At 48.5% G+C, this 19,182-nt stretch overlaps 1 protein-coding gene across 3 annotated transcripts in view; it reads left to right on the forward strand.

Moving 5' to 3' along the window:
- Positions 1 to 19,182, forward strand: part of CMTR1 (cap methyltransferase 1) — a 56,894-nt gene that overhangs the window by 36,242 nt on the left and 1,470 nt on the right. For 2 of the 3 annotated variants that reach the window (XM_054721902.1, XM_054721903.1), the window contains exons 9-23: positions 120 to 318; positions 1,269 to 1,387; positions 3,542 to 3,638; positions 3,958 to 4,090; positions 4,778 to 4,957; positions 9,920 to 9,976; positions 10,712 to 10,769; positions 11,248 to 11,316; positions 12,239 to 12,370; positions 13,559 to 13,681; positions 14,333 to 14,424; positions 15,203 to 15,271; positions 16,639 to 16,686; positions 17,831 to 17,943; positions 18,546 to 18,654. In XM_054721902.1, coding sequence (XP_054577877.1) covers positions 120 to 318; positions 1,269 to 1,387; positions 3,542 to 3,638; positions 3,958 to 4,090; positions 4,778 to 4,957; positions 9,920 to 9,976; positions 10,712 to 10,769; positions 11,248 to 11,316; positions 12,239 to 12,370; positions 13,559 to 13,681; positions 14,333 to 14,424; positions 15,203 to 15,271; positions 16,639 to 16,686; positions 17,831 to 17,943; positions 18,546 to 18,654 — 1,598 coding nt within the window. The remainder of the gene's footprint in view (positions 1 to 119; positions 319 to 1,268; positions 1,388 to 3,541; positions 3,639 to 3,957; positions 4,091 to 4,777; positions 4,958 to 9,919; positions 9,977 to 10,711; positions 10,770 to 11,247; positions 11,317 to 12,238; positions 12,371 to 13,558; positions 13,682 to 14,332; positions 14,425 to 15,202; positions 15,272 to 16,638; positions 16,687 to 17,830; positions 17,944 to 18,545; positions 18,655 to 19,182) is intronic. The other variant, XM_054721904.1, reaches the window with a different exon arrangement.

The raw sequence follows: 19,182 nt of genomic DNA on the forward strand, positions 1-19,182 counted from the left end.
TGTGTGTCCTGGTGGGAACTCTGCATTGTGCTTGGGGAAAGGCTGATTTCACTCCCCACCTTCTCCTTCCTACCATTGAGCCATCTTTTCCCCTCCTCCTGTCCTCCTGGCCTTTGCAGAAACCACTGGTGAAGGACCGGGAAGCGGAGCTTCTGTACTTTGCTGATGTCTGTGCAGGCCCCGGTGGCTTCTCGGAGTACGTGCTGTGGAGGAAGAAGTGGCACGCAAAAGGCTTTGGAATGACTCTGAAGGGCCCGAATGACTTTAAGCTGGAGGACTTCTACTCGGCCTCCAGTGAACTCTTTGAACCTTACTACGGTAGGACACACAGGAGGATACTAGGGACTATGGGTCAGCCTCTGTGGAGACTTAGGTCAGAAGCAGCTATTATCCACTTGCCATGTTTGGTTCCCCCTAGTCTGTCCCTTTTTGCCTAGGCCTGTGGGATACAGGTTACACTTGCATCCAGGCCATATTCATTCCTTCTTTCTTCTCTGGTGACAGGAGATAATGAAATTGCCTGATCTCTGGCTGAGAACTGGCAGGGTCATTAACATACCACCGTGTGTAGGGGTATGAAAAGTACTGATAACAGACAGCTCAGCTGCCCTGCAGCAGTCCCCTCACCTACCCTGGCTTGATTGTTGTGATTGGCACCAGATCCCAAGTTCTTTTTTAACAGTCCTTAGTAAAAGGTGATATTGGACCCTTTGTGGCTAAGTGGTTAGAGCATCGACCTGCGGACCAAAGGGTCTCAGGTTTGATTCCCGGTCACGGGCACATACCTGGGTTGCAGGTTCAATCATCGGCCCTGGTTGGGGTGCGTGCAGGAGGCAACCAATTGAATGTGTGTCTCTCTTGACCATGTTTCTCTCCCCCCCTCCTTTCCACTCTGAAAATCAATGGGAAAAGATACCTTCAGGTGGGGATTAGCCAAAAAAAAGTTGAAATTGGTTCTGAAATGTAGGTGCTTTAAACACAACTTTGGGCTTGAGGAGGAAAGCCCTGTGTTCAGTTGATGACTTTTGGCTGGTTAACTTCTTGTCATCTCTGCTTTATTCCATACAGCAGGGCCCTGTGTCTGCCGCCTGGCCCATCACTGTAAGGCAGCCCTGCAGTGGGGGGTCCTGCAGTGAGTTGCTCCTCAGGGGCTTTTCTCCTGGAACCCAAGGCCCACTTGGTACCCTTTTCACAGCCCCCGAGAGCTCATGTCCCAGTCTTGGGATGCACAGGACCGATGAGGTTAATGTGGATCTTGTGTCCTGCAGGCGAGGGTGGGATCGATGGAGATGGAGACATCACCCGCCCAGAGAACATCACTGCTTTTCGGAATTTTGTCCTGGATAACACAGATCGAAAGGGTGTCCACTTTCTGATGGCCGATGGGGTAGGTGACCCGTTTTCCATAGGCTGGTGCTTTAGGGGTTTATCTCCTTAGAGGCTTGAGAATTGCTTTTGCTTTGTTTTATTAGCCTTTTAGCTGCCCTCGAAGGTGCTAGCTCACTATTCAGGTGGTAGGGGATGTATGATTTAAGTTTTATTCTTTTGTACACATTTTCAATGACAACTTTGTCAAGGCGGGATGTTTATGTGGAGGAGGTGGCCCTTCTCAGCTCATTTCTTCAGAGGGTCTCGGTCGGCTGTGAGATGCAGCAAAGGAGACCAGCTAGGCAAAACTAACCGGGAAGAGCATTTCCATCATTTGTCACCCGGGTGCTGCTCCTGGCAGAGGCCTGGGATGGGCTGATCGATGACCACAGAAACAAGGCAGCAGCTCGGGGAACTCACTGGAGGCTGCCAGTGGCTGGACTAAAGTGAATATTCAAGGAGCCTTGTTCCTTGGGCAGCTGCTGGAGCCACTGAGGGGAGCCCACTGCAGCGTTCTCACCTAGTGGGTGACATGGCAGATAGTCTTTTCTGGAGTGAGCCGCAGCTTAGCCTGGAGTCGTGGTCGGCAAACTGCGGCTCGTGAGCCACATGCGGCTCTTTGGCCCCTTGAGTGTGGCTCTTCCACAAAATACCACGGCCTGGGCGAGTCTATTTTGAAGAAGTGGCGTTAGAAGAAGTTTAAGTTTAAAAAATTTGGCTCTCAAAAGAAATTTCAATTGTTGTACTGTTGATATTTGGCTCTGTTGACTAATGAGTTTGCCGACCACTGGCTTAGAGGCAGGACAGAGAATGTGGCAGTTGCTCCAAGGTCACATGGCTAGAGTTGAGAGAAACCTCGGGAGCGACTTGGGTGGCCTTTCAAGTATTAGCGTGGAAAGGTGAAGGACTGTGCAGGGTGTCAGCAGAGGGTCTGAAAGCACTGTGCACAGCAGGGAACAACAGACAGGCTGGGTGCGGGGGAAGCCGCTCCGGGTGAGCAGCTGCGGGGTCTGATAGTGCTGGGGCGGCAGCCAGTGCACTCTGGCAGCTGGAGGGGCAACTCAGGGATTGTCTTTCGGCTTCAGCGCTCTAGACTGGTGACCCGGGCTGGGTTTTGTTTGTTTCTTTTTTGATTTACCCTATAAATAGGCATGCATTTTGAGGGGCATTTAGAAATTTGGAATACATTACTCAACATTTTTTATTCTGGGTCACTTAGCTATCAGCTTCATAGGACTGAGTCAGGGAGACCTGGCCTGGCTGGGCCAACTTAACAGATGACAGCCTCGTTTACTTATTATTATTATTGTGAAAACACCTAACTTAAATTGAACATCTCAGCCATTCTCAAATGAACAGTCCAGTAGTGTTAAATATATTAACATATTCCTGAAACAAATCTTCAGGCTGTTTTCATTTTGCAGAATTGAAACTGTGCCCATTAAAGATCTGCCCTATCCCAGGCCCCCAGCCCCTGGCTCCTTTCCTTGCACTGAGCTTGGCTCTCTGCTCCCTGCTGGGCTCTCACAGGGAGGGGCACCACTCCAGGAATAGCAGCGTACCTACGCTCTTTAAACCAACGCTCTGGCCAGAGATCCTGCTCGCTAGAAGGAGAGGCTTCATGGTCTTGGGACAGGAGAATGGGTTTTGTGAGAAAATCCTTACTCAGCAGAGAGAGGTCACTGTCTGTCAGTGTTTTGCTGACTTTCCTCCTGTCACCAAATGGGCCTGTCCTGCGGTCAGTACAGAGGCTGAGTGAGCCCAGGCAGAGCATTGGTGCCATGCGTGCTTCCCGGGCCTCGTCAGACTCACCGGGGCTTTCTGTTTCCTGTCCTGCAGTTGGCCTGTGACTAGCCAGGGTTCCGCCTTGGTTCTGTCTTACTCTTCCCTTGGACTCTTAAGTGAGTTTTATAATTTTCTGGACCATCTTCTTGGAAAAGTAGACTTGGTTCCACCCCCTGGAAATGACACTGGTCCAGTCGTCAGGCCCGGGTCCTATTGGTAATGAGCCAGGTGACCTTGCCAAAGTAATTCAAATGCCGAGCTGTGTCTCCATCAGTCAGGTGGTGGAGAGCAGGGAACACACTTGAAGAAGTCCGTGAGGATGAGGTAAGGATGCCTTTTCGGTCTTCATCACTCTGGTTCCCACCCTGATCCTTGTGCTCCATTTCAGGGTTTCTCCGTGGAGGGCCAGGAGAACCTGCAGGAGATCCTCAGCAAGCAGCTGCTGCTCTGCCAGTTCCTCATGGCGCTCTCTGTTGTCCGGACAGGTGACACTCCCTTAGCTTTCTCCCCACCCCGGGGCCCACGAGAGCCCTGCTGGATAAGAGCATGCTTAAGAGTTGGCTTGGAAGTTAAAAAAAATTCTTATGTCAGGTGACAGGTAGCTGATGAGGAATTTAGGGAAGAATGTGCTGTAGAATCCTCCAGGTCCCCTCTAAAGCTCAGTCTCCCCCTTAAGTTGCCTCTGACTTTTAATAGACCCAGGTTCTGAGTCCCTGACTTGGTCATATTTACTCCCTGAGATTACCTTACCCACCTCCTGGACTAGAACCACTGACTGCTCTTGGTATTTTCTCTCTAATCCAGGAGGCCACTTCATCTGTAAAACCTTCGACCTGTTCACACCGTTCAGTGTGGGGCTCATCTACCTGCTGTACTGCTGCTTTGAACGAGTATGTCTCTTTAAGCCGATTACCAGCCGTCCTGCCAACTCAGAGAGGTGAGTTTTCCTCTCCATTTTCATCAGACTAGTTGGCTAAATGTCAGAACACAAGACCTGGTACATCTCTCTGGCATGACCACTTAAGCTACATTAAAAGCCTTGACTTTAAAGAAGCGATGAGAGCCAAGGGGGGTCAGGATTTGGATCTTACTGGTCCTGTGCTGTGCCAGTCAGCCTCTGCCTTCTTCTCCACAAGCCGGTTCACACACGTATGTGGGGGATCCTTGGCTTGCCCAGGAGGGAGAAGGTGGTCAGTAGAAGGGAAACCTGGAGAGACATGGGTTGGGTCAGGGCAGGGGGCCACCAGCCAGGGCACTGTTGGCATCCCAGTGGGACACAGTGCCCAGGCACAATATGAGAGATGTGGCCGATCTGAATTGCTGGTGGCTTGTTAAAAGCACGAGCTTTCTGCGCCCCATTTTGGAGAGTCTAGTCGATGAGTCTGTTAAATTAGACCCCTCCAGCCTGGCAGAGGGCAATTGGGAGCCACTGTCATAAAGAGTAGAAAATACAGCCCAACATAAAAAGGAAGAATTTGAGGTGAACTTTTGCAGCACAGTCTGTGCTGTTCTTTGTGCATAGACTTAAGGCTGTTGAGCTTCATGACTCAGCAAGGGGCTTGGAGAGGAGGAATACTGGCAGGGAGGTCCTTGCTCAGTGGAGTGACAGGGTTTCTCCTGCCAGGTATGTGGTGTGCAAGGGCCTGAAGGTGGGCATAGATGACGTGCGGGAGTACCTCTTCTCAGTCAACATTAAACTCAACCAGCTGCGAAACACCGAGTCCGATGTCAACCTTGTGGTTCCCTTGGAGGTGATCAAGGGAGACCATGAATTTACCGACTACATGATACGGTCCAATGAAAGGTAAGCAAACCAGGTGTGTTTTGCCGGGAACATTAGGAAGAGCAGAGAATGAAGGACTAAAATGATTGGCTCTTGGTATCATGTTGTCAACCCTGAAAAATTGGTAACTGGCATTGGTCTGCTGGTTCTAGGGCTCCCTGGGACTTAAGAATACCTTGGGGACCCTCATCCTGCTCCCATGCCCTGTCAAAAGGGTGGCTGGTGGGAGCCTGGCTGCCATAGCCATGCCCATGGGAGCCTGATGGTATGGCAGTGAAATCTAACAGAGCAGCTCTGTGCCCCTGGAGGCAGGAGTAATTTCCCTTTAATTGCTTCTGTTTGTAAAAGGCCGTCATGGTTACTGCCTTGTGAAGCCTCTGATTGGAGGCAGGAGGTGGCTGGAACGTAAGATACAACATGCTTTGGAGGTTCTGGTACCAAAGTTTTTGCCAGTTCATGAGTTCTCCAGATAGATGATCTGAATGCTGGCGTTTTTTGTTTTTAACCTTGTTTAATTATTTTCCTCCTTACTAGTGGTAATAATATAAAGTTGTGACAGTTGGCTCAGTTTTCTAGGTGGGCAAGCATTAGAAAAAAGTTTTTTGAAATAGTTTGGAGAGTTATATAGCAGCAATGAGTCAGTAGAAGTACTTTCTTGGGGGTAGGGCAAATAAGGTAATTTTATCCATTTATCTGTTAATGGAGATTTAGATTGTTTCCACATCTTGGCTATTGTGAATAGTGCTACAGTGAACATGGGGTGCTAATACCAATATCCTGATATCAGTTCTTTTGGAGAAATACCAAAAGTGGAATTGCTGCATCTTAATGGTAATTCTGTTCTTTTCTTGCCTCATTGCACTTACTGGTTCCTCCAGTATGATGATGGAGGATGAGAACAGATATCCTACCCTTGTTCTTGATTTTAAGTGTAAAATGTTTAACCATTAAGTATGATGTTAGCTGTAGGTTTTTTGTAGTTGCCTTTTATCAGTTTGACCAAATTTTCTTCTATTCTTTGTTTGCTGAAGTTTTTATCATGAATAGATGTTTAATTTTGTCAGATATTTTTTATGTATCTATAGAAATTTTTTTATTTCATTCACAGTGAATTACATTGATGATTTTCAGATGGCAAATAAATCTTGCATTTATTTTATTTTATTTTTAAAAAATATTTTTATTGATTCCAGAGAGGAAGGGAGAAGGAGAGAGAGATGGAAGCATCAGTGATGAGAGAGCATCATTGATCAGCTGCCTCCTGCATGCCCCACACTGGGGATCGAGCCTGCCACCCGAGCATATGGCCTGACCAGGAATCGAACCGTGACTTCCTGGTTCATAGATTGACGCTCAACCACTGAGCCACGCTGGCCGGGCAAAATCTTGCATTTTTGGATAAACTCAAGTTGGTCATGAGTTATGTTTCATATAATGCTACATTTGATTTACTAATTTTTTATTAGTGATTTTTGTGTCTATGTTTATAAGGGATATTAGTCTCTAAATATGTATTCTTTTGACATTCTTATGTGGTTTGAATATATTTGTATATTTAAATGAAATAAATTTCCCTTTATACTATTATTAATACATAAATATATTAAAAGAAAAAGTCTAAAATCAAAGTACCTAGAAAAAGAAGAGCAAATTAACCCCAAAAAGTAAGAATAAAGGAATTAATAATTTTCTTTTATTTATTTTAATTAATCACTTAGATATAGCATTTAAATGTAACCATATTAAAATTGCCTTTAAGGACTGCTTAGCTCCCACATTTTGATATGTTATCTTTTTTCGTCATTGTACAGTTCAAAATATTTTAAAAATTTCCCTTATTTGTTCTTTGATATATGGATTATGAAATATGTGAAATTTAATATTTTGGGATTTCCAAGATACCTATTAGATTTTGTCCCATTGTACTCAGAATATACTCTATATGATTTTCATCCTTTGAAATTTATTGAGGCTTTTTTTCTGGCCTATCATATGATCTGTCTTGGTAAATATTCCATCTGCTGTTGTTGAGTATAGTGTTCTATGGATGTTAATTTGGTCAAGTTGGTTCATAGTGATTTTCAAATCTTCTACATCTTAACTGATATTCGACTTCTTATTCTGTCAATAGCTTAAGGAGGGCTGTTAAAGTCTTTAGTTATGATTGTTCAATTATGATTTGTCTATTTCTTTAGTTTTTGCTTCATATATTTGGGATCTTTGTTATTAGTAGGCACATGCACATTTAAGATTATTTTGTCTTAATAAATTGACCTCTTGTCATTATGAAATATCCTTCTTTATTTGTAGCATATACTCTTTGTTTTGAAGTCTACTTTGTGAAATCAGTGTAGCCACATCACCTTTCTTTTGTTAGTATTTACATGGCTTATCTTTTTATGTTCTTTTATTTTCAATTTGTCTTTGTTTGTAAATAACATATGGTTGAGTCTTACCTTTTTATCCATTGTGACAGTCTCTGCCTTTTAAATGGGGTGTTTAGTACATTTTCAAGGATTGTAATTGTTGCTATGTTTGGGTTTAAACCCTCTGTCTTGGTTGTTTGATTTCTGTTTATCCTGCCTTTTACTTGTTTCTCTGTTCCTTCTTTTTGGGGGGAGTGAATTCAGTATATTTTTGTAGTATTTCTTTTTATCTCTTTGGATTTTTTTATGCCTTTTGTGTATAATGTTTTGATTGTTAACTCTAGAGATTACAATGTGCATCTTTAATTTATCATACTTTATCTTCAAAAAGTATTCTGCTTCATGAACAATTTAAAAACCATACCACAGTAAACATGCATTTACAGTTTTCCTTCCTTTGTGCTTTTGTTTTATAGAAAACCGTATTTTACATTGCCATTGTTTTTATTTTAAACAGTGTATAATCTTTTAAAGAGATTTAAAGATATACACAGCTCTTATATTTGTGCATCTAATTATTTTTAAAGGTTCCTTGATATTTACTGACAAATTTACCCATTCTGGTGTTCTTCATTCCTTCCTGAAGAACCAGGTTTCTATTTGGGATCATTTTCTTTCACCCTAAAGAATTTCTTTTAGTCTATTTTTTTTGTATTGTTGTTGTTAATCCTCACCCACGGATATTTTTCCATTTATTTTTTAGAGAATGGAAGAGAGAGGGAAAGACAGAGAGAAACATCAATGTGAGAGAAACACATCGATTGGTTGCCTCCTACATGCGCCCTGACCAGGGCCCAGGCCGGGCTGGAGAGGAGCCTTTTAGTCTGTTTTTTGTAGAACAAATCTGCTGGAGACTAAGGCCTTCAGCTTTTGTCTTTTGATAATGTTTGATTTCCCTTTCACTTTTCAAGGATATTTTCATTAGATACAGATTTCAAAGTTGGCAATGTTTTCCCCCAGCACTTTAAATATATTGTTCTCTGCTTTCCTTGTTTTCTGATGAGAAGTCAGGCATTATTCTTACCATTGTTTGCCTGTATGTCATGTGTCCTTTCTCTTCTTTTTTTTTTTTTTTTTTTTTAAATATAATTTTATTGATTTCAGAGAGGAAGGGAGAGGGAGAGAGAGATAGAAACATCAATGATGAGAGAGAATCATTGATAGGCTGTCTCCTGCATGCCCCCTACTGGGGATCAAGCCCACAGCCCCGGCATGTGCCCTTGGCCGGAATCGAACCTGGGACCCTTCAGTCCGCAGGCTGACGCTCTATCCACTGAGCCAAACCGGCTAGGGCTGTCCTTTCTCTTCTGATTGCATTCATGATGAACTTTGTTTCCAGCATGTTGACCATGATGTGATTATATGTGTTGTGTGTTTTTTGTATGGATTCTGCTTAGGATTTTTTACCTTGGGTCTATAGATTGATTTCATTAATCAATTTGGAGAAATTCTTAGCTAGTAACTTGTTAATATTTTTTTCCTATTGTTTCTTTCCTCTGCTCTGAGATTTCAGTTAATTTTTATGTTAAACTGCTTGTTATTGTCCACAGAGCTATTATAGTTTTCATTTTTTTACCTCTTTATGTTTCAGTTTGAGTTTCTGTCTTCCCTCATGTTCACTGATTCTTTCTTCTACAGTATTCAGTCTGCTGATGAGCCCATCAAAATCATTCTTTATCTCTAATATATATTTTATGTCTATTATTATTATTATTATTTGCCTTTCTTTATATTCTCACTCAAGGATATGTTTATTGATTTTTAGAGGGAGAGGAAGGAGGAAAGAGAGAGAGAGAAACATTAATTAGTTGCCTCCTGTATGCTCCCCCACTGGGCATCGAATCCACAATCTGGGTATGTGCTCTGACCTGGAATTTAACCTGCAACCTTTCGATGTACGGGACAACGCTCCAAACAACTGAGCGACCTGGCAGGCCTTATTTGCTTTTTAAAAATATAGTTTCTATATTTCTGCTGATATTTTCCATCTTCTTATTAAAGTTATACACCTTTTCTAGTAGATCTTTTAACAAGTTTTTCAGTTATTTTAAAGGCCCTGTCTAGTAATTTCACCATTTGAACCATCTCTGGGTCTTGTTCTATTGAACTGTTTCCCTCTTGCCAGTGGGTCACACTTTCTTGCTTTATCACGTCTCATACTTTTTTTTTTTAATGTCAGAAAGTATATGTAAAAGAACAATGGAGACTAGAGTAGAAAGGGCAGCTGTTAGTATAGATGGGTTGAGTCAGTTTAGTCTGTAAACTGGGTCTGGACTTTGTTGTTGTTTTATTTAGAATCAGTTCACCACTTTCACGTTAGTAAGGATGGGATCCAAACCTTGCTTTTAGCAGGACTTGGGGTCTGAGTGTATGAAGGGTTTGACTCATTTCTCCCATATAACTGTATTTTGGTGTGTGGTTGAGGGGGTTCTCTTTAACTCTCCAGCCCCTCCCCCAAATATAGATGGTCAATGCTCCTGCTAAACTTCTCTGTCCTGATGTCTTTTGGCTATCTCTTGGTAATCCTTCTGAGATCAAAACTTTTTTTTTCTTCTAGCCACTGTAGTCTGCAGATCAAAGCTCTGGCCAAAATCCATGCCTTTGTTCAAGACACGTGAGTCTTGCCCCCTTTACAGGATTCATCTGCTTCAAGGGAAGAGCTCTTGGTTTTGCTCCTCCCCCTGCGTTCTTGGTTTATTTCATTTCAACAAACATTTAAAAATCTGTGCTCTTTTATCTCCTACTCTGCTGTGGTCTGTGAAGGATGCCAGAGAAGCATATGGCATGAGCCTTGTCCTCAGAGACTTTATGATGTCTTTGGGAAGGTGAGCGTATCCTAGGAAAAGGATGCAGGAGAAGTTATTAACAGTGTATCAGAGGGTGCAGAATACATAACTCCGGAGACCCAGAATAAAGAGTGGTCAGAGAGGAAAGGTAGGACTGGTCAGGGAAGACCTCTGACAGGGCCAAGCATAAGCTAATTCAGCTTTCTGATGTCCACTGGGATGGACTCACTGGCCTGTGGCAGCAGAGGAGGAGCCAGAATGTAGCGCTGGGTCCCTGGAGGAAGGGTGTGTGAGGAACCCTGGCATCCAGAGGTCAGGTTAGCCTCCTCCTTTCCCTTTGTGGTGTTAAGGGGAGGTCGTCCCATTTTGTGTACGTCCGAGCTCCCATCTTCAAGAGGCAGAGCCATGTGAGTGTGATAAGCACTTTGGGCTAATGGCAACGTGGCCTCCGTGCGTGTGCACATGTTCATTCATGGGCTTCCTCCCCGGGCTTCTGAGGGGTGCACGGGAGGCACACTGTACCTCATGAAGTCTCCAATCACTTGCTGGCTTCATTTTCCCAGGACCCTGAGTGAGCCTCGGCAGGCAGAGATCCGGAAACAGTGCCTCCGTCTTTGGGGGGTGAGCATCTTGACCCCGGTCCATTGTTGCTCCAGGGCAGGGAAGCTGTAAAGAATAGGTTTGATTCCCAATCGCCCATGAAAATGTCTGCCTCCCCTCAAAGCATTCCAGAGCTGGAAGTCTCAGCATTGCTGGGCGTTACCTCCTTGGGCCTTTCATTGCCAGTTGGGCCCTACAGCTGGGTCATAAAGGACAAAGGTGGTGTGTGAACAGGCCTCATTTTGCAGCTGGTGGTCCTGTGTAGCCACACTGACCATAGACAGCCCAGAGGAAGGGAAGTGGCACATGGGCTGTGCTGCCACAGGGCCTGAAAGGGAGCGGTGACTGCATTACCCACCTCCACCCCTTCTTTCTAGCCTCCTGTGCTACATGCCGTTTCCTCCTCCCCAGTCTGACCTACCCTCTCGCTCACGTAGACTAGCACAGGCTTGGTCTAAAGTACATTTGAAAACCAAAGCTCTCTGCTGCCCGTTTTCAGATCCCTGACCAGGCTCGTGTGGCGCCTTCCTCCTCAGACCCGAAGTCTAAGTTCTTTGAGCTGATCCAGGTAAGTTTGGTCTCTGATGAAAATAAAGTCAGAGAGGCCTGATTCTAGATGTCGGAGGTCTCACTGAGACCCCAGATGCCTGGCCTCCAGAGGGCTGGGCTGAGTGGGAACCTGGGGTGTAGGGTGTTGAGTCCCCGAGAGCCCATCAGGCTCCCTGAAGATTCTTGTCCCTAAGATACATTGTGCTCAGCATTCCCGCCGCCCAGACAATGGTGCTGGCAAGTATAGGGTCCCGTGAGATTTGCCTGCAGAGGAGAAATGAATTATGGGTTGAACTGGGGCAGGGGAGCTGGGCAGAGGGCTGAGAGGGGCTGCCAGGAGAGCTCTGTAATGGGTCTGGCCTAACCCTAGGCTCCCTGTCCTGTTTCTGATGACCTGGTCCTTGGAATTCTTCTGCTTTTTTTTCTTCTTCCTACCACCCGCCTTCCAGCTTTTCCCTGGGTTTCATTTGAATCTGGCCCAGGTCATGGGCCATTGTGCTGGTTTTGAGAATGAGGTTGAAGATGGCCTCAAAAGAATAGCATGTGTCCATTTTTCTGAATGGGCCGGAGAGATCACTTATTTGCTCTCAAATTGAATGCTGGCAAGTCCTTGCCTTCAGCTTTATTGAAAGGGTGACTTTTATATCCTGGTGACATTTCCTTAGAGCTCAGGTAAATCGATCTGTACTTGGAGACTTGGTGTGGTTTCCTTTCCCAGCCTCCCCTAATCGGTCCTAAAGGAACACTCCAGGCAGGTGGAATTAACCGCAGTTAGTGCTTGGTTAGGGAGAGCGGGGGTGCAGGGGATGTTTCCGAGAGCATGTGCTTCCTGTCCCTCACCTCTCCCAGCCTGCCCCACTCCTGTACAGGCACCCACACCCATACTGAGCGCCTGTCCCTTCCCCCAACCCAGCCGTGTTTTCTCTGACCCGGGGCTGCAGGGCACTGAGATCGACATCTTCAGCTATAAGCCCACGCTGCTCACCTCCAAAACCTTGGAGAAGATCCGCCCAGTGCTCGACTACCGCTGCATGGTGTCTGGCAGTGAGCAGAAGTTCCTCCTGGGCCTCGGGGTAAGTGCAGCGGGCTTCCCGCCCAGCGCGGGCGGGGACTTGCCTCTGGGAATCTGGACAGCTGCCTGCCACTCAGGGCATGTTCTCTTGGTACCAAGGAGCTTGGGCTTTCACCCAGGGAAGCTAGTTCATGAAACTTCACTTCCTTTTTTCCTGAGTTAGGCGTTTTCATTCATTCTTTCATTTACTTATGTATTTGCTTATTCATCTCTGCATTGCTAATGGGACACTGCCTCTCTCCTTGTCATATGGAGCTTCCTAAGCTAGTAGGATGGCCAGCAGGCCCATCTGGCTTGAGCCTATGTAGTTCTTTCTTTTTTTGTTTTCATCTTCACCTGAGGATATTTTTCCATTGATTTTTAGAGAGAGAGGGAGGGAGGGGGAAACACAGAGAGACATCCATAAGAGAGAGACACATTGATTGTTTGTCTTCCGCAAACCCTGACCAGGGCCGGGAACTGAGCCTACAACCAGGGCATGTGCCCTTGACCGGAATCGAACCCGGGACCCTTTAGTCCACGGGCCGATGCTCTATCCATTGAGCGATACTGGCTAGGGCTATGTAGTTGTTTCTTTGCAGAACCCGCCCCCGCCCCCCCGCCCCCCAGGTAGTGTCATCCCTTCTTGCAAAGACACTACCTGGACTTACGTGGGGCCTTAGATTTCCTGCAGGTGTGAGCAGGGAAATCTAAGGTGAGCTGAGGGAACTCTTCGGCAGTTCTGTATGTTACTTGATTGGGTCCAGTCATCATTGCTTGCTTTCCACTCTGACTTGTCTTTCTATATAATTTTCTCTCTTCTTCCTCACTTACTTTCTCTATGTCCTCTCATACTTTACCTTTTTTTCTGTTACTTCCTTTTCTCCCCTCTGCTGTCTGGACCCTTTACCAAACCCACCTCAGACATATACACTAAGCCAGATCTTCCTTGAGGTCCACTAATCATGGACTTAGGCCTTTTGAATGGTGCCCTGGGTCTGTTCCCTACACCAGGACTGAGCCAATCTCTCCTTCTCTTCTGCTGAGGCTGTGGAGGACACAGTGTTTTATCACTGAAGTATAACCCACTGATCTAGACATTTTCTTCTGACATCAGCTGTAGCCACCAACTAAAAGCCCTTTTAGAACTGATCCTCTCCCCCTTCCATTTCCATGGTTGTCTGACCCAGCCCTTTCTCTCCACCCGTAGAAGTCACAGATCTACACGTGGGATGGCCGCCAGTCAGACCGCTGGGTCAAGCTGGACCTGAAGACAGAGCTGCCCCGGGACACTCTGCTCTCTGTGGAGATTGTCCATGAGCTGAAAGGGGAGGTCAGAGGTGGTTCTGCTCATGTGTCCTGGCCCTGCCAGCTAGGAACCTGGGGCACAGCTGAGCCTGGCCTTGCTCCCCAGAGTTAGCGAGGTTATAGTGTCTGTGGTGCTTGACTGTCCCACAAGGGCCGGGGAAGGCCTGGTGACTACTCCTTCCCCTGAAGCAGTTGGCATGGTATGTTCAGGTAGGAAGGACCACAGTCTCCATGTGTGAAGGAGGACACCTCGGTCATCTCTGCATCGAGGCCTGCTGGGCCTGCTGGGTATTTTTTAGCTGCTGATTTGGTTTTTAACCAGGGAACCCTTTGGAAAGAAGCAACTTTCCCACGAGCTTTGGGTGTTACAGCCTACGGGTGACTTTCAGGACAGTGTGGGAATGGTTGACAAGGGTGGGAAGCCAGGCCCTTGGCTGGAGCACCATGGTGGCAGCCTCACCGGGTTGAGATTCAAGGGGGTCATCACCCAGAGCCTCAGCTCTCTGTGTGCTCAGGAGTCCAGCCCGTCTGGGCTGACAATCAACTGGGAGGGAGGCAAAAGAAATGCCCTGTGTTTAGAGCCCTCCCCTCCCCTGCCCGGCTGTAGGCCCAGTGGTGGGCGGAGTGGGCGCCAGGCCGATGCCTGGCAAGGTGGGCAGTGTCCTTGTCCTTCTAGGGGAAGGCCCAGCGGAAGATCAGTGCCATCCACATCCTCGATGTCCTTGTGCTGAATGGCAGCGACGTGCGGGAGCAGCACTTTAACCAGCGGTCTGACCTGGGCCCTGGGGGTGGGGAGGGAGGTGGGGTGGGCCGGGGCACCTCTGTGGCAGCAGTCACCAGGCCTTCTCTGCTTAAGGGCATCCTTAGAGTTCCCTTCTTCCACCATGGGCTGGTCCCAAGGGCAGGGTGAGAAATGGTGCTGGCACTTCAGAGTTTGCTAGGGCTTGGGCCTTGCTGCTCATAGATACACACACTCCTGTTTCGCTACAGCTGTTCAGATCACAGGAGATATTTGTGTTCAGGTTGAACAAGAGGGTGACCTATGGGGAACAGGGTCTTCTCTGAAGAACATGTCTTATGCCTGGTGGTCCCACTGAAGTTAGTTCATCTGGAGCCCACAACTCCAGAAGCACTTTTGTTGAAAAGGAGGGAGGGACAAAAAGGAGCGACGTCTTGCACCAGGATGCTGATGTCACTCCTAAGTTGGTTCATCTGGCACCTGTGGTTGGGGTGATAGAAAGGACATGTCCAGTTCAGATGACGTAGAAGTTCTGGAGGCGGTGCCTGAGCGCAGCTGAAGACACACTTCAGGAAACCAACCAAGATGTAGCGAGATTAGAGCTCAGAATCCAGAGAGAGGGAGAGGGCGTGCAGACAGACGCCAGTGGACAGGGGCAGGGTGAGTTCCTAGGGGACGTGAGAGCGGCCTCTTGGAGCAGTTTGCTGCGGATTCAGGAGTGTTCTCCACTGGTGCCGTGGAAATGCCCTGGGGTGGGGTCCGGCTGGAGGCACCCGGCCTGTGTCTGAGTGGTGGTTTGGATTGTAGAATTCAGCTTGCCGAGAAATTTGTGAAAGCCGTTTCCAAGCCTAGTCGGCCTGACATGAATCCCATCAGGTAAGCGTCTCTCCCTCCTCCCCAAACCTCTTCCTCACTGCTGCTTTCTGGCCATTGCCTCCTTCCCTGTCCTGTCGGGGATGGGAAGGCCCAGTGGAGGGGACCAGGCCAGGTTGGTGTTAGCGATAAGACTGCCCTTGGTGAGTGCTTTGTTAGGGGCTGCTAGATGGGTGGCTCCTTCACCCAAGAGTAACTCCCCATCCTGCCTGTCACAGTGAGCCTCCACAAGAGTCATGCTGAGGGTTTAGATGTCCTCATTTAAGATGCTCGGCTTCTGAGAGCTCACACCTGAGAGCCACGCATTCACACTTGAGGAGCATTAGCATGTCACCTGGCCTTTTCATTCTTTTCCAGTGAGAAAAGGGTCCAGAAGGAATGGGAGTTTTGAATGTGAAAAAGAGGATGGTTTGAAGGAGTGGGACCCTTACTGCTTGGCAAGAAGGCCAGGGTGTGCTGCCTTGTTAGGTCGTGTGAGAGTCCCAGGGTCCAGAGGCGGTTGGGACATTCAGGGAGCAGACGATGGAGAGTGGCTTTTCATTGCTGGACCAGCGTCTGAAGTTGTTACCTCTGGGACTTCATCTGACTAGAGACTGAGATGCCTATTTGTACTTTATCAAAATCATTATTATTTCTAATAAGAATTTACTTAAAATTAAATCCAGTACTGAGAATGCACTTTCTAGATATCCTCTGAAAGTCTCAAAGCAATTTCTTTCTGTGCTTGCACTGTCCTGTCTGCCTGGTCCTCTCTGCCTGGTCCTGACGGGCAGCTCCCAGGGACCCTGCCTCTGCTGCTTGTGGCCTGGTTGCTGGGTCTCTGGGGACCTTCCCCAGTGGCAATTCCCAGGGTGTGTTCAAGGGTCCCCAGAGGTGGAGAGCTGGGCATCAAACAGGAGTCCTGCACCCTGGGTAGGAGTCCTCCTGCCCCCGATGTAACAGGCCTGTTAGGACTATTTGGAAGTAACCGCTACAGGAAGGCCTAAATCCCAAGTGGTCAGACGTGGGCGAGTGCCTGCACCTTGGTGTCTAGCCTCTAACGGGACGAACTGGGGTGCGATGCGGGCAGAGACCTCTTGGTCTGCCAGCCCCTTCCACTCCCTCCCGCCTTCCATAACCAAAGTTGCACTCCCCAGTTGCCCTGGGGTGGGCCCAAGAGGATGCTGGGCAGCTCTGAAAGCTAGTGTTTGTCTGTAGGATAGCAGTGTGCCACGCTGGGGAGTGGGAGGGAGTCATACCTTGAAGGGTTGGGGGGTGCAGGGCCTGAGGCAGAGAGCAAGGACAGGCACAGCCTCCTGCCTATCAGCTGCTGCTGGACAAGAATGACCCCTCAGGAAGCCCTTGTCCTCTCTCCATCCCTCTACCCTCAGGGTGAAGGAGGTGTACAGGCTGGAGGAGATGGAGAAGATTTTTGTCAGGTGAGTGCCTCAACCAGGGTAGTTCAGGATTTGAGGAGTTGAGGTGGGCGCATAGCAGTGGCCAGGATTTGCTCTGTCTTTTGTGGAGATCGGGTGGGTGGAGTTGGCCCTGGCAGCCTGCCTTTACCCCTGCCTGCCTTGCCTCCGGGCAGCGTGGCTCCACTGCAGCCAGGAGCTGGCTGAGAGCTGATTCAGCACCCTGTCAGGAGGGGAGCCGGCGGGTGTGTGTCAGGCAGAAATACGGGCTCATTGATGCTGTAATAGTTACGATTGTCCCTGTGAGGGCAGAGCAGCAAGCTGCTTGAAACACCATAAATCCCAGCTCCTGGCGCTGACGGAGAGATTGAGCCTGGAGGGGAGGGGGGCATAACTGCTTCCTTGGATTTTTTTAGTTGCAGGGGCGGGGTGTGTGGGGGCCAGGAGAGCTCAGACCTGTGGGTCTCTTTCTGGGTGTGCGCCTGCTCTAGCCTCAGCTCAGTGCCCTCGTGTTAACTCTTTACTGGCCACAGTGATCACAGTGATGTTATGGGTGGTAGTCAGTAGACCCAGTGGCAACCGTGGTGTCAGAGCTTATCCTTACTGGTGTCACCCTGAAACTCTTCAACAACAGCAATCTGTCGGGGGCATCTGTCACTCCCACCTGCCTTTGCTTAGTTGGGAGTTCAGCGCCTAAGCCTGAGCTCCGAACGCAGCACTGGACTCACCTGTAGTGGGGCTTGGAGCAGCTCACTCATGTCTCTGCCTCAGTTTCCTAGTTGAACTAAGATAAACCATTGTGCCGAAACCGGTTTGGCTCAGTGGATAGAGCGTCGGCCTGCGGACTCAAAGGTCCCGGGTTCGATTCCGGTCAAGGGCATGTACCTTGGTTGCGGGCACATCCCCAGTAGGGGGTGTGCAAGAGGCAGCTGATCGATGTTTCTCTCTCATCGATGTTTCTAACTCTCTATCCCTCTCTCTTCCTCTCTGTAAAAAATCAATAAAATATATTAAAAAAAAAAAAAAAAAAAAAAAAAAAAAAAAAAAAAAAAAAAAGATAAACCATTGTGATTGGTGTGATTTTGATGATTGCAAGAGACTATCGCTAGGGCTTCCTCTCTCTCATGCACACTCCACTTCCTGCTCGCATGCCTGCTTGGGAAACCAGGTTGGAGATGAAGATCATCAAGGGCTCCAGCGGCACCCCAAAGCTCAGCTACACAGGGCGGGACGACCGGCACTTTGTGCCCACCGGCCTCTACATCGTCAGGACAGTGAACGGTGGGTGAGGAGCGACTGTTCCCTGTCCCCGCCTCCCTCAGGGCGATTGGCCCAGGTCCTGCCGACGCCAGAGCTAGGGGTTCCCTACGAATGTGGGGAGCAGCCAGGCTGGCATTCCTTTGAGGTGCATGGCAGGGGGATTGTGTGCCCTGAGCCTCTTCTGTTCTGTGGTGGGTCCTGGGGGTTAGGTTTGGGCTGGGAAGAGAGGAGCCCAACTCGTATATGCACATGGTGTCCTCCCGGCAGGAAGAGGGTGTTCTCGGAGGGCCGCAGCAGATCCAGAAAGTCCGGCTTGGCCATCTGCATGCCCTGTAGAACCCCCTTCTTCAGGGCCCTCTGGTTGAGTCCCGCTCCCTCTGCTGGGGTCCCACAGATGCTGCCCTGGTGCAGGTTAACAGGCCTGGGTGGGGTTGTTAAGTCTCTTAGTCCTCCTCTGAAGCCCTTTTGGGCTGGAGACGAAGGCTGCGTCCTCTCAGGCTGTTCTCTGCCTGCACGTTGGAGAGGGAAGGAGAACAGAGTGAAGGAGAGCACACCCCTGCGTTGGCTTGCCCTGTTCCCCCTCGGTTACTGGGCCCTTCCTGGGCTCTTCCTCTTCTCCTCAGAGCCCTGGACGATGGGATTCAGCAAAAGCTCTAAGAGGAAGTTCTTCTACAACAAGAAAACCAAGAGCTCTACCTATGAGCTCCCTGCAGATGCCATTGCCCCATTTCAGTAAGTAGCCTGCCCCTCAGCAGCCCCCCCCCCCACTCCTGCCAGGGTGCTAGCCAGTCCTTTGAGGCATAGCCCAGGTTCTGGGATCAACTGCTGCCCATGCAGGGGCTCCCCTGAGCAAGGGCCACACTCCTCCCTACAGGGGTGTGGAGGGTGGCCCCTCCAGGGAGTGGCTGGGCCTGGGCAGTGAGCTCAGAGAGAGGAGAGCAATGCCAGGAACTGCTGGATGGTTGGGGGTCCTGGGTTCCGGGAAGGATCCCACTTAGGGCATCTGCCCCATGGAGCAGCCGCTGCTTCCCTGACTTGCTGACTCTGTCCTGGTGGTGCGAACACGCTGAGTGCCCACAGCCCTGCCTCTAGTAACTCAGGGTCCCAAATGTCCTTGTCAGGACCCAGTGTCCATTTGCCAGATTGTTGATTATAGGTTTCAACAGCCATTCCGATGGATGCGAACAGCAGCAGCTCTTTATTGGGAAAAGGTGGTTTCCTAGGAAGCGAGGAGTGGGAGCCTTCTGGGGTTTTGGCTGC

Source organism: Eptesicus fuscus, chromosome 10 (genome assembly GCF_027574615.1).
Source record: "Eptesicus fuscus isolate TK198812 chromosome 10, DD_ASM_mEF_20220401, whole genome shotgun sequence".
NCBI classification, from domain to species: domain Eukaryota; kingdom Metazoa; phylum Chordata; class Mammalia; order Chiroptera; family Vespertilionidae; genus Eptesicus; species Eptesicus fuscus.